The 13,156-nt window shown below is 38.2% G+C and overlaps 2 protein-coding genes across 2 annotated transcripts; one reads left to right on the top strand and one right to left on the bottom strand.

Moving 5' to 3' along the window:
• Nucleotides 1-119: 119 nt before the first annotated feature.
• Nucleotides 120-4,666, bottom strand: LOC145490952 (single-strand DNA endonuclease ASTE1-like). Its single transcript, XM_081470070.1, has 3 exons — nucleotides 4,247-4,666; nucleotides 2,170-3,422; nucleotides 120-1,589 (listed from the first exon to the last, which is right to left on the bottom strand). Exons 1-3 carry the CDS (start codon nucleotides 4,663-4,665, stop codon nucleotides 1,348-1,350), a joined length of 1,914 nt encoding a protein of 637 aa, XP_081326196.1. The 5' UTR covers nucleotide 4,666; the 3' UTR covers nucleotides 120-1,347.
• Nucleotides 4,667-5,105: 439 nt separating this feature from the next.
• On the top strand, nucleotides 5,106-13,128 carry LOC145490953 (target of rapamycin complex subunit lst8-like). Its single transcript, XM_081470071.1, has 10 exons — nucleotides 5,106-5,236; nucleotides 6,437-6,488; nucleotides 7,403-7,452; nucleotides 8,398-8,510; nucleotides 8,890-8,965; nucleotides 9,317-9,391; nucleotides 9,834-9,911; nucleotides 10,508-10,635; nucleotides 11,448-11,590; nucleotides 12,077-13,128. Exons 1-10 carry the CDS (start codon nucleotides 5,114-5,116, stop codon nucleotides 12,193-12,195), a joined length of 957 nt encoding a protein of 318 aa, XP_081326197.1. The 5' UTR covers nucleotides 5,106-5,113; the 3' UTR covers nucleotides 12,196-13,128.
• The last annotated feature ends 28 nt before the right edge of the window (nucleotides 13,129-13,156 follow it).

Genomic DNA, 13,156 nt, shown 5'->3' with positions numbered 1-13,156 from the left:
AAGGCAGTTACATACGCCAGGTCCATCAATGACAAGCTTTGTATTTCGAAGCTCAGTTTGTGTCCAAAGACTCCCGATTGAGTTAATGTAACTGGTAAGTCCTCGAACGCCCATCTCTCAAATGACTCAGTTGCACGAAACCGAGACAAAATCGCCTACGCAAGCAACTTTATGCCTACAATTAAATTATAATATGAAGTTAGTCAGGCGTGTTAAGCACGCGATATTTTAAGCTTTTTTGTGTTTCCAGTGGAGGTCACAGTCTTAAATTTGCAGTCTAACTTCTCTGGCAATTGTGGGGAGGTGGCCATTGTTGGGAAATTAAAACATGGCCTGCGAAAACAGCCGTCCTTCTTCGCTCCCTGCCCCAAGTGGCGGTTCGTCCGGAAGAAGCGGCAAACTGAATCTCTCAACTGGGATGAAAATATTTGGGATGAAAATATGTGGTCGCTGTTGAGAGGTGGCTATTAGAAGAGGTTCGATTTATAGTTCTCAGCCACGTTAATTTTGTTGTTAATCTTAGACTTTTTCAAAATTTGTCGAGTGATGGTCCAGTCGTATTAGCCTTGAAATAAATGTAAAAATTTGGTTTGTTTCTCTGTTCGTTTGTTTTTTGTTTTCATTTGACGACAACTTACACTGAAGTACAGTGGTCTGTATTGTCATTTTTTTAACCTTGCCGTCTCTGAAATGTTACCTTACGAGGAAAGCTTGACTGGTTTTGGGATTAAATCTTAAAATTCAAGCAAAAATCGCTCGAAGAATTCGAAGAAGGACGCTCAATTTTAACGAGCCCTTAAAACAAAAAGAAGACAAGGTTTTGTAAACAAAGGTGTTTATTGCTAAGATCATTATAGTATCTTTTACTTTTTCATCGGATAAGAATTGTATATGTAAAAGAAACACAAAGTGAAAAATTTAACCACAATCCTTTGGACCAACCTCCTTGTACATTGCGAACGCTATTACGTCACCTTTCAATGGAGGCTCAAAAAGTAGGTTTGTTAAAACTTTATGTTGTGTGACTAAAACTAAAAAAACTAAACTTTGTCTATAAAAAAGAAAAAAAGAAGACTTTCGTCGTTTGGCAATTTCAGACAGGAAAACAGGTACAATTCTACATGCTGTTAAATTCTCGTAGAAGTTTCGAACAGTTTTCGATCGCCAATCAGTCCAAAAGAAACAAATACCTCGAGTCTTTGGAAGTACGTCACATGATCCGCACATCGCCAGTAGAATTCGTCCTTTTATTTGGCGACAAGTCCATAGTGATAACTATGTTGGGCGATAACTGGTATTATTAACTTGATCTCGGGTTAGATCTCCGGTAAGTTACGTTTCATTGGCTTAGCTTTGTTGTTCTCCAATGTCACACAAAAGTGAAAAACGATTTTCCAAGGTTTCGTCCGAGGATAATGCCGCATTTGATGTCCCGACTGTTGACCGGGATTTCTCCTTAATAATCTTTTTGCCATCGTGTCTCTCGTTCGTCGCCATCTTTTCTAACAGGTCGCTGGTTACCGCGATTTTAAGTCTGTGGAACAAGCGAAACAGTCCGAAAGAAGGAATCAGCTGCTCTGGTGTACGACCTGAAGAAAAACAAGGGACGAAAGAAAGAAAGACTGGTACTTAAATTTACTCTTGCATTGAAAAGAAAAATAATAAAAACTTAAATTAGGTTGCATGAAGTGAAAAGTGGCCGTGATTTAAATGCCCTTACATGAGGGGCCACCATAGGCTATTTTATCCCGCATCCCGTCACTATTTTTGGCTCAATCCCCCCATCCCACGCCAGTCAGAATATTTATCTTCATCCCGCCTGGTTAGAGTCACAGTTCTCCGCGAAACGTGTGATTTTCTGTTTTTCATCCCGCATCCCGTCTGCCAATATGAGCAAATCCCGTTCCCACCGAAATATTTTTATCTCGCATCCCGCCATTAAAAGCCTTGTCATCCCGTACCCCTCTTCATTTTTACTCTCAGCTCGCATACCGCCAAACCTAAGTTGGGCCCTCTTACGTGACAAAGAGGCACGAAGGGCTCCTAGCGTAACGAAAACCAGGTCAGGCGCAACTAGAAAATCTTGCGCGTTCGCGATAAAATATTAATGGAATTTCTAGTGACAAGAGCATAAATATGAACATAAAAGTTCGTTGTAAGTCTTTATACCTTGATCCAATCCTTTTCGCAAACTATGCGCCAGTTTTCCATTGAAAGTCTTGTGAATGTAGGGTGTAGGTACGGGCTCAAGCAAAGTTACATTCAGGTGAATGGCATCTCTCAACACACACTGCCACTGAGCAAAACTTTGTGCCGCTCGCAGATCAAACGGCTGAGAAAAACGTTTTCTATTTGTAGGGGTTTCTTTCTGTTCAACCGAATCTTCTTGTAAGTTAACGAAACAGCAGAGTAAAGCGACGAGGTGGTTCATCTCTAACATTGGCTGAGCGTTAGTGAGGAGTAAACGAAGTGACCCTACAATTAATTTGAACTCATCCGGCAAGTACTTGATGTGCGTTGTGTCCACGTCGAGCGCAAAAAATAGAAACGTCAAACGTTCTTCGGTATCAAGGTATGGGATGAGGCTCACACTGGGGACCACGCCCTCTTGGTAAGGTACCACATTTGACGGCTTGACCGTCAAACCCTCTCTGTCCCATTCTTGGACCATTGTTAAATTACCCTCCGCTCCGTGAGTAGCAGCATCGTTCAAAATCCCATACACAAACCGCCTCAGCCACAGAGAACAGCGATTTGCCGATATTTCCCGACAATTCTCGACCAAAGTTCCCAGCAAGAATTTGCCCACCGTTAAGCCACTCATACATGTAGAGGCAAAGTATCCATCGCGGAACCTGCGCAAAAGCCACTCGTTGATTTCGTGGCCGTTTTGGGTTCTTAGGGAACTACTGATCACGCCATCCTGGAAATAGCGCAATAAAATCGATTCCGTGATCGTGTATTCCTGAAGAGAATGCTCAACAGCTTGTCTAAGTTGATCTCTGCTCCCTGGCGACGGTACCGTTTGTAGGGCGTATTTTAACGCCTCCTCTTCTGTGCTTGAGTCAGGTAGTTCGGAGAGCATGTTAGCGATGGTTGCAAATCTTGCTCCTCTTCTCCCAAAACCGCCCGAAGTCTGAACGCGATTTAGTGCGAGATTGAACGCAGCTAATGTATCAGAACTCACGTAATCGTTCCCTGCTAAAGAAGCTAACAGAGGAATCAATTCCGGGCGAATTCGAAAGTGCGATGCCATTTTTTTCCGATAGAAAACACTGGCTGTCAAATGATCAGAGTTCCAGTTGAGGAAAGTAAGAGGGATGTAACCTGCTTTGATATCAAAGATGAAGAAGTCACTATCACTGCTCAGCACGGGACAGTTCCAGGCACGAGCAAGGGAGGCAATTTCCGTGTCGGCTTCACTGATGAGATAAAAAAAACAAGTCGAAGATAACATGTGAACCCAAATTCTGTGTAACATTGACTTCCAAAAGTCGACTTTAGTGTAAAGATTCTCCAGGTTAGGATAAAAATTATAACAAAGGGCAGTTAGTATTGTAAACACATCCCAAAAATAAGTAACATTCTCTCTCATTTCTCAAGACCACTTCACTTCACTTTACTGAAACACTTACATGAAAAAGGCTACTCCATTCTGGTGATCTTCATAAGTTCCATGGTTAGAGAAAAGAAAGTTTTATGTCAATTGGTCAAAAAATACTCACTTGTAACTTCCCAATCAACGACTACAACAAAACGTGACACTTTGAAGTTCCCAGGTTAATTTGTCGGAATCGAGTAGAGAAAAGTAGGTACAAATCTCTTTGAATCCGGACCTGTTGATGATATGTCACCCTCTCTAGCTTGACACTCCACGGTTCTATGACTTCCCCTAGACACCATTCCGTAGACGATCCCAAGTCATTATATTCCCCTTTTCACTCCGTACATTGAACTTCAGTGTTTCATCTCTCTGAGTCTCTGTTGATAAAATCCCTTAAAGGTTTATGTGAAAGACTGCCATAGTTACTGTTAGCGAGCTAGAACTTTTTTTCTATTCTAATCACTATTTTTGATGATTATTTTAGCTGTTGGCTTTCCCGGAACAATAAACCCCGTGGGGAGTCCGCCTATCTCCAGTTCTGTCCATCTCGACCCTTGTGAAAGGCTTTCCAAAGTGGACTTTTCCTACGACTATTTTTTATGCTTATCTCTGGAAATCATCATTGATTTTGTCATTCCCTACCTATCACAGACCGCAAATTTTACGCCGCGATTCCTCAGTGCCTGTAGAAAAACAAGCTTTGACAAGAGCGGACGTAGAAAGAGCCTATCGTCTGCAGAGTTTGACAACGCTTTAGAAGTCTTGATCCTCTCCAGAGCTCTTGCCTTGAGCGTTTCCATCTTTTTATCGCTTGGATGGTGCGCCCCATCGAAGATCACATAAGATTCTACACCGTTAGAAATCAGGGCATCGAAAAACGAAAGCACAACGTGATAGAATTCATCGTACTGACCGCCACATCTGCAGTCGAAGCCGTTGTTTACATAAAGGTAGTGAGATAGACATGATCCGTCTATGACAAGTTTTGTGTTTTGAAGATCGATCGACGTCCAAAGAGTTCCGATTGAGTTAATATAGCCTGTAAGTCCGGGAATCCCCATCAAGCTTGGACATCAATGGCGCCAGCATCTCCCTCATAACAAAAATGTGCCAGGCGTCACATCAATGAGAAATATTAAGGAGGGGAGGGTAAGATGTTGCATTTAATTTTCTTGGGCATGTTTTATATACTCACCGAAGCGGAAGATTCATGTTGAATTTTATAGCTTGAAAGAAGAAAGAAAGAACTACCTGTCTTCAAGATTAGCCAGTAAAGTTGAACATTTTCGCAATGCTGATTTGTGATTTTAGTTACTGTTACCTTCCCTACCCTTGAGAAAATATTTTAACAAGTAGCGCAGTAAAAGGACAGCGGTTTAGTTGAAAACAAATAGTTCCTTCATGTAGTATGAACTGAAGTAGAAGAAAAGACGAGCGAAGGGTCACAAATAAAGCCAGTTCTGAGAATTTTACTCCACGACGTAAATATCCCCAAATGATAACTGCAAGATGACTGACGCAGATGGTTCAAGTGAACCAGTTATCCTGGCTACAGCAGGCTATGATCATGCCATTAAGTTTTGGCAAGCACACAGCGGAATATGTCACCGCACAGTCCAGCATCCTGATTCTGTATCTTTTACAAATGCGAGGTGTTAATTGTGTTGTTTACTTTGTAAATAATGAATATTTCCTCTCTTATTACTGAAAGATGGGTCAAAAAGGGAGCTGTTTGTTTTTTGGTGATTTCTGTGATAATTTTTAAATTATGCTTGGTTCCGACTTTTAACGTTTTGTTCTGACCCAGCTCTGCCTCTGTCCAGTGGCAACTATCATTGACATGTGTCAGCCATATTCTTGAGTCGTTACTCCGACACACTGGTAACGTATGCACAGGAACTCCTAGTAACCTTGCTATTCATGGGCAAGATTTTTTCTTTGGAACTATGATTGTACGTTATTTGCTTCAAACAGGGAAGAAACGCGAGAAAAGCAAACAACAACATATCATGTTGTTGTGAAAGAAAAAGTCATTCTCACTAGTGCCCACCCCCCTCCCGCTTCTAAATTTCATATTAGCACGGTCAATTAATTTAAAATTGAAATAAATAAAGGATATTACATGGCCGTGTGGGGATACAAAATTTCTGTTCGAGTGTTGAAAAATATTTACTTGGTCAGCTCAGTGAACAAGTGAAATATTTTTCAACATGAAAAGAGAAATTTTGTATCTCCAAGCAGCCATGTAATGTTCTATTATTATATCAACACCAATGAAATAACAAACCATTAAAATTCTGCTGCGAAAGGTGTGATTTATTATGTTACCTTAGCAACGGTGTTCTTTTCTCATATGAAAATAAAATACTATTTTTACTTGTGAAGATGTCATGTTTTTGCAAGAAAGCTTGCCTGGTATTTCATTGGTGTTTATGTAATAAATGCCATTGTGTCTTCTCTTACAGTTCTTCAGTCTGTAATTTGAATTTCTTCAACAGCTTTCTTCAAAATATGTTCACTTGCGTACATATATATAATTTTGAAGGAATACAGGCCAGAAAAGCTGACTGAGTTTTTTAATGAGCCTGCTTAGTTTTTTTCTTAGCCCTGACTCTAAGGGGTATTTTTTGAAGGTATCAAAAGCTAAAATTCATACTGACTGTAAAGGAAAGTTTTTAACTAAACTGAAATTTACAGAGGGGTGGGTGGGTTCTGGCAAAAAAAATCCTTCCATGGTCGGGCACGAATATTTGCTGGAATGATATGTTATTCTATTGTCTTGTTGTTCTTTTGATTATATTTGCTAGTTACATTCCTTAACTGCTGTCATAGCAAGTCAATGCCATGCAGATTACTCCAGACAGGCAGTTATTGGCAGCTGCAGGTAATTAGTCCAGTGCCATTTATTCTCAGGAAGGACTCAAATCTATTAAATTGCAAAATGACTCAATACTTATCAGGGTTGTCACTAAAGTTTTGAGTCATGTGTTCCCCTGATCTTCACACTTGTAACAAACGTGTTGCTTTTTGAGTTATTTATATCTGTCCAAACAATGAACAAGTTCACCTGTAACATCAAGGGTTCATCAGTCATACTCAGCTGTAACAGGTGTTGTGGGTTACAGTCCTTAAAGACACCCCTGCTAAACATTTATGTCAAGATTAATGTATGAATAACATGACTTGTTGAACACTTTAGTGAGGAAAATAATTATTAATACTGGGATTTGATTTTTAAAGCATGATTAGGGTTAGATATCTATTCAGTACTGCCCCTAGCTTTAGTGGCCTGCAGTGTCGGTTAATAACATATGCCTACAGGCATCTTCCAACTTGGGGGAGAGGGGTGGGGGTGTGTTGACCTTCTTACTCTCCAAAAAATGACACAATGACTGAATGCATGAGAGTTGAAATCAGGATTCAGCTCTCAAATTGCAACTTGAAAACAGTCACTTGGAAGGCCATCTGTAGTACTACCCCCTCAGACACCTAAACGTTACCTGTATTTGATATGGCTTGTAACGGTATTAGTTTTACATTATTGTTAGTAACATTATTAACATAATTTCCACAATCTGTAAATCGCTCATTGGTCATTATTGATTTGATTTTGATATTTGAATTGAACATGTCAATTGATACTCTTAGGACTTTTATCATAAACCATACATCAATTTTCATTAATTTGAATGTACAAAATGACCTATTGCACTTTGTTGCTGCCAGTGACAAATTTTATTATTCTTAAACTGCATACTGTTTAATAATGGTTTCGTTTACTTTTGGCTCTTGATTCAGGATATCAACATATACGTATGTATGACATCAATTCAAATAATCCAAGTCCGGTAAGTCTCATGTTTACAGTACTTTTATTAGCAATATAATTTAATTAACTTTTTTTAGTTTGAGGGTCTGTGATTCCACTGGCATGAGTCACTGTACATGTACCGTGGTCTTGAGTACGACACTTAACTCCCACAGTGCTTTTCTCCACTTACAAATATGAATCAATAATAGCGAATTATCAGGCTAGGGCAACACCACAAAAATATATATGCTGGGGGAGGGGGACAATCGGTGATGGAGTAGCATCCCTTGGGGGTAGGGGATAGCAATACTCCTCATCCCGTAATGAGAATGGTACAATACAATTTGAACAATGACTTTATTTATACTTATGGTATTTCCATCAGTCTATTTTACGATAATCAACTTCCTAACTATCATAGAAGAATAAAAATTCCGAAAGGGCACAATCTTGAAAATGACTTTGAAAAGTCCAAAAAAAATTATTTTCACATTTATCCCATGGAAAGTTAAAAGTTATCATCCAGTTTGTGGAAAAAATATTATTTAGACAAAATGCTTTGTGACTATTACAGGCACTTTTTTATCAAGAGTTATGTATGAGCGAGGTATAGGTTGAAAATTGGAACAAGTTCATAATCTTCCCTTTCTTTTGTCTTGGAAATGTCACAGAAATCCAGTAAATTACATTTTTTTCTCATTTAACAATTCATTTTCATATTGTCATCTTTAGGTAGTGTTCTTCATTTAGGCACATATTTGTATAAGCAAAATTAGTTACTTGGTGGTCATAATTTTAGCACCATTTTGACCAAAAGTAACGTGTAGAAAGTCTTTGTACTCCGGGTACTGATGTCTTGCTCCTGATCTGTAGGACTGAAAAACACTTTCATTGAATTCTTAGCTTTGCTAAGTTGTATCCTGTAACTGTCAGTTTAAGAAAGAAATACCCAATAACTTCACCTTTTGGTTCTTTTTGTAAGGTTGTGAATTATGACGGTGTGTCAAAAAATGTGACTGCTGTTGGATTTCACGAGGATGGTAAATGGATGTTCACTGGTGGCGAGGACTGCTCAGCCAGAATATGGGACTTACGGTACTGTATGTCCCTCTGTGATTTGACCTTTATCAAGATATATGTGCATCCAAAATTACTATTTAAGCAGGCTCTGTGAGTAATGACCTTGCTGCTTCCAAACTCAGTAAAATAGAGACTCATATCCACTCATACTGTTGTTAATAAATTCTTTGCGAGAAAAAGGAATGTGAGGGTTCAAACTAATTACATTTCAGTAAGGTTTATAATATTTTAATATTATAATATAATATTTTGGTTATTTATGTTGGGGGAGGGGAAAGCGAACCGGGGGAGGGGGATGCTAGGCTCAGTTTCCAGCCATAGGCATTCCTACCTTTTACTCCTTACCTTGCTTTTGTGGAATGAAAATGTGGGACATTTTTATTTTTGATTACAGGTCCCATAATTTACAGTGTCAAAGAGTTTTCCAAGTTAATGCACCTGTAAACTGTGTTTGCCTCCATCCTAATCAGGTAAACAAACAACTTGAATTTAAAGCTGTCAATTAAACTTCTAGTGCATGATCAAGGCATAGTTTTGTTTGCGATTTGGAAGTTAATGAAAATGGTCATTTCTACCCAAACCATTCGCGGTGCCAATAATTTATATACACCTGAGTACTGAACCTGTAAACACGAATTTTGTTTATTGGTAGTATCAGTGTGTGCAAAATATAAGTTGCTAAATGCTAAATGCTACTTAAGGGTTGCCCTGTTTGTGTAAAATTGTGTACCGTAACACAGTTAAAATACAGTAACTTGTAGGTGTGTTTGTAGGCAAATTAAATGATGGTTAACTCTTAAAATATTATCACGTTGTTTTAGGGTGAGCTCATTGTTGGTGATCAGAGTGGTGCAATACATATGTGGGATCTGAAGACAGATCACAATGAACAGTTGGTAAGAATAGTTGAAACTTTGATGTAGACATACCAACATGTAATTCATCTAAGATCAAAGAGGTTTTTAGCCATTACTGACATACACTCATACTTATATAGACCACAGAAATGATATCATAGAATGTCAAAGCCTTGCTGTGAAACCACTTACTTCACCTGTGGTTTCACCTGGATTATAACCATTTTATGACATTATGTCCTTTGTTTGTAGGAGTGTCAAGTCACAAGTAATCTGTGTTCATATGGATGTACCTTCCTCCCTCCCTTGTTCTCTCTTCCTCTCTGTTCTCTATATTTTATTTACCCTCTGCCCACAGCACAATCCATTCCTTCTTCCTCTTCCTCTATCTGGTAACAATACATGTAATTAAAAATCCACATTTTCTACTTTATTTCGTGAATATTGCAACTTCTTTTTCTTTTTTTTCTTTTCTGTATAGATTCCAGAATCAGATGCTTCAATCCTGTCCATTAGTATTGACAGAGAAGCATCCTACATGGCAGCTGTCAATAATCAGGTAATTTTATGTTAGATTGCTGTGTGCCTTTTAAACACACTGCAATCTAATTAAGCATTGTGTCTAGACAGATCTGTCTTCAAATGATATATAATGTGATATTCTGAAGATGTTCTGAAGATGTTTCAGGACATTGCCAGAAACCTGAGAGTTGATGTATAGCACAGTATTTTTTGACAAAATGTGAGTTGTCTAGAAATGTGAGGAAACACTATAATAACAATAATAATAATAATAATAATAATGATAACGATAACGATAACGATAATGATAACGATAAGGATAATGAGAAAAACAATATTTACAGAGTATTTACACTCATTCAAGTGTTTGCTAGTTACATTTTCTGAATCAAAACTAAAATTGATAAACAGAGAAATGAGATCATAACAATCTATGCTAATTAATATCAGACTTCCAAAACCTCCATTGTGATTATAACTTCCTTTGTTTTAACTTGATGAATTATAATAATTATAAATGAAAACGAGAAGCTCAAAATTTAAAAAAACCTGACGTACTTCTCCCCTCTATTCAGTATAACATTGCTTTAATTTGTTAAATTAATATTTTGCATTTTTTTCCAATAATTGAAGGGTAACTGTTATGTATGGAGCTTAACTGGTGGTACCAAAGATGATCCAACTATGCTACACCCCAGGACAAAAATTCCTAGGGCACATAAAAGAGCAGCCCTTAAATGCCTTTTTAGTCCAGACTCATGGTGAGTACTTTTTATTACATCTGCATTTATGTCATCCATCAGGCTGGTTCTGGTGCTTATCTCCAGTTGAAATCAGAGGCATGAAGTAAATTGGAGCATTTCTATTCCTCCTTGATGGGACGCTAGTCCATTGTGAGGTTACCCCCTTACAACCCTTAGCATTTAGTTTCTGGTATCCATTTATCTTCATGGGCGGAGAGAGGTCCTGTGAGAGTGACACTCGACCCAAGAACACAACACAGTATTATTCATAAATCAGCAACAGGGCTCCAAAAGTGGGTCATTTGAACCCAACCCACTGAGTCCACTGCGCTAATGTGTGCCAATTACTGCTGATAGTTCTTTTAATCAACTGAAGTTCCTATTCCTAATGTTAATTCAAGGTTGAATCTTAAGACTCAATCACTTATAATAAGAATTTCCCTTTCCACAACTTCTGAGACACCATACACAGACAACTTCAAAATTAAACTCAAAACTGAAAATATACACAGTATATTAAAAACAGCAAGAAAATTGAAAATCATCTTTAATGTTATAAAATTTAAGTGCCTCTCTTGAATAGGCCTTCTTCCTCTTCATTTTTTCCTGAGTACTTAGACGGTGAAGGTTGATGGTACATGTGCATTTGTCATATTTATTACATTCATTTGCTTTTGTTTTTGGTGCAAATGGTTAATTAACATAATTGGAAACCAAAACCTTGACCTGAGCATGGTATTTTGTAAATCAGTTTGGCAGACTAACTTTAACACTAACCTACTCAGTGGATTGTCAAATTATCTCTTTCTTTATCATTGATCAATATATAGCTTCTTAGCCACAACATCTGCAGACACAACAGTTAATATATGGCAGACAGCTGACTTCTCTCTTAAAAAGACTCTGAAAGAAGCTAATCAACGATGGGTGTGGGATTGTGCCTTCTCAGAAGACTCGCAGTATCTTATCACAGGTATGATACACAGGTGCTAAAAATATGTTGTGATGTTATCAGAATGAAAGGAATGATTGGAAACACAGGGAAAAAGAGATCTATACTAGTATCACTCAAGTGATAGTAAAGGTGAGATTAACACCTTTAAGAATACTGATAGTGACAATAAAATGAAAATTAAAATATATCTGGCTTCCTTAAGCTTCCAAAATACCCTTCAGCCAGTCAAACTTTAAACCAAAACCTGCCTTGCTCTTCCCCTGGAAATTAAAAAAGACACTAGAGAATTATGTCATGTCTCCCTTGATAATGAAATTGTCAATTTGTTGTTTCCTGACAATTTTTGCATTTTCTTGTCAGTTTTGTTCTTGAGTACTGGTACACGTAAATCTGAGCTATGAGTGTGGCTTCTGTTTGAACAGGGCATTTAAGTATTTTAAGCCACAGAGATTATTTCTTATACCAGTCATTGAAAAGCTTTTTCATTGTTCTTCTTGGCTTCAGCGTCATCTGACAACATGGCACGCCTTTGGAATCTGGAGCAGGGGGAGGTCATCTGTGAATACAGTGGACATCAAAAAGCTGTAGTAGCTCTGGCATTTAGAGATGCACATGCCATGTAGTCAAAAATCAAATAAAATGCCTTATCATTCTTACTACAAAAGTCAAAGGCAGCAGTAAGTCAAAGACAGAGGAGTATGATTATGAGAACATCTTTATTGGACAATGGATGATTTCCTCAATGCCATGTTGTGTCTTTGGTACACTGTTCATAATTATTTTAGTCGTAACCATAGCCGCTTTAGCAAGAAGATAGCGTGGTTCCCAGTATGCTAGCATACAAGATGGCTTAGACTGGGACAATACCCTAATTTTTGTTTTCACTCAGCTTGTATTCCCAAGGGGGGGGGGGACCCCCGTATAAAAAGGACAGTGGTGCTCATTGTACCTTTTAGGGGTTGAAAAAGCCGTTTTGGTACCTCTTAGGGTGTTCAGCCTCAAAGGGTCCACAGCGGGAGCTTTTGCAGTAGTATGGAGACCAAAAAAATATGACAAGAGATAATGTTTTGTTTTAGAATAACTACCTCTTAAGGGTGAAAATATTTTCAAGCCACGCCCACAAAACAGGATCTTGGTACCTCTCAGGGACCCGATGAGCAGTCCAATCTTTTTTTATATGGGAGTTCCCCCCCCCCCCCCCCATGGGATTCTACTGCCTTTTACTGTCACATCAAATGCAGAAGAAGAATATTATTATGAGAACTTTTTTCTTGGACAGTGGATAATTTTCTCAATACCATGTTGTGTCTTTGGTACACTGTACATATTTTGGGCGTCAGTTACCTTAGCTTTACCAAGAAGATGGTTTGTTGTCCAGTATAGTAGCACACAAGATGGTTTAGGTGATATCGTAATTTTTGTTTTCACTCAGCTGTTCTCCAACTTATGCACAGTGTCAATCAAGACGTGTAACTTATTATGCAAACATAATGATCTTTGGTAATTAAGGAACAGGTAATTCAATAAAACTTCAATAAAGTTTTTTTTCTTCTTGACACTGTCTGTATAAAATGTCTGGCTCCT

This window comes from Orbicella franksi, chromosome 6 (genome assembly GCF_964199315.1).
Source record: "Orbicella franksi chromosome 6, jaOrbFran1.1, whole genome shotgun sequence".
Classification (NCBI taxonomy): Eukaryota; Metazoa; Cnidaria; class Anthozoa; order Scleractinia; family Merulinidae; genus Orbicella; species Orbicella franksi.
Note: the sequence above shows the minus strand (reverse complement) of the source record. Positions and strands in the feature narration are given on the sequence as shown.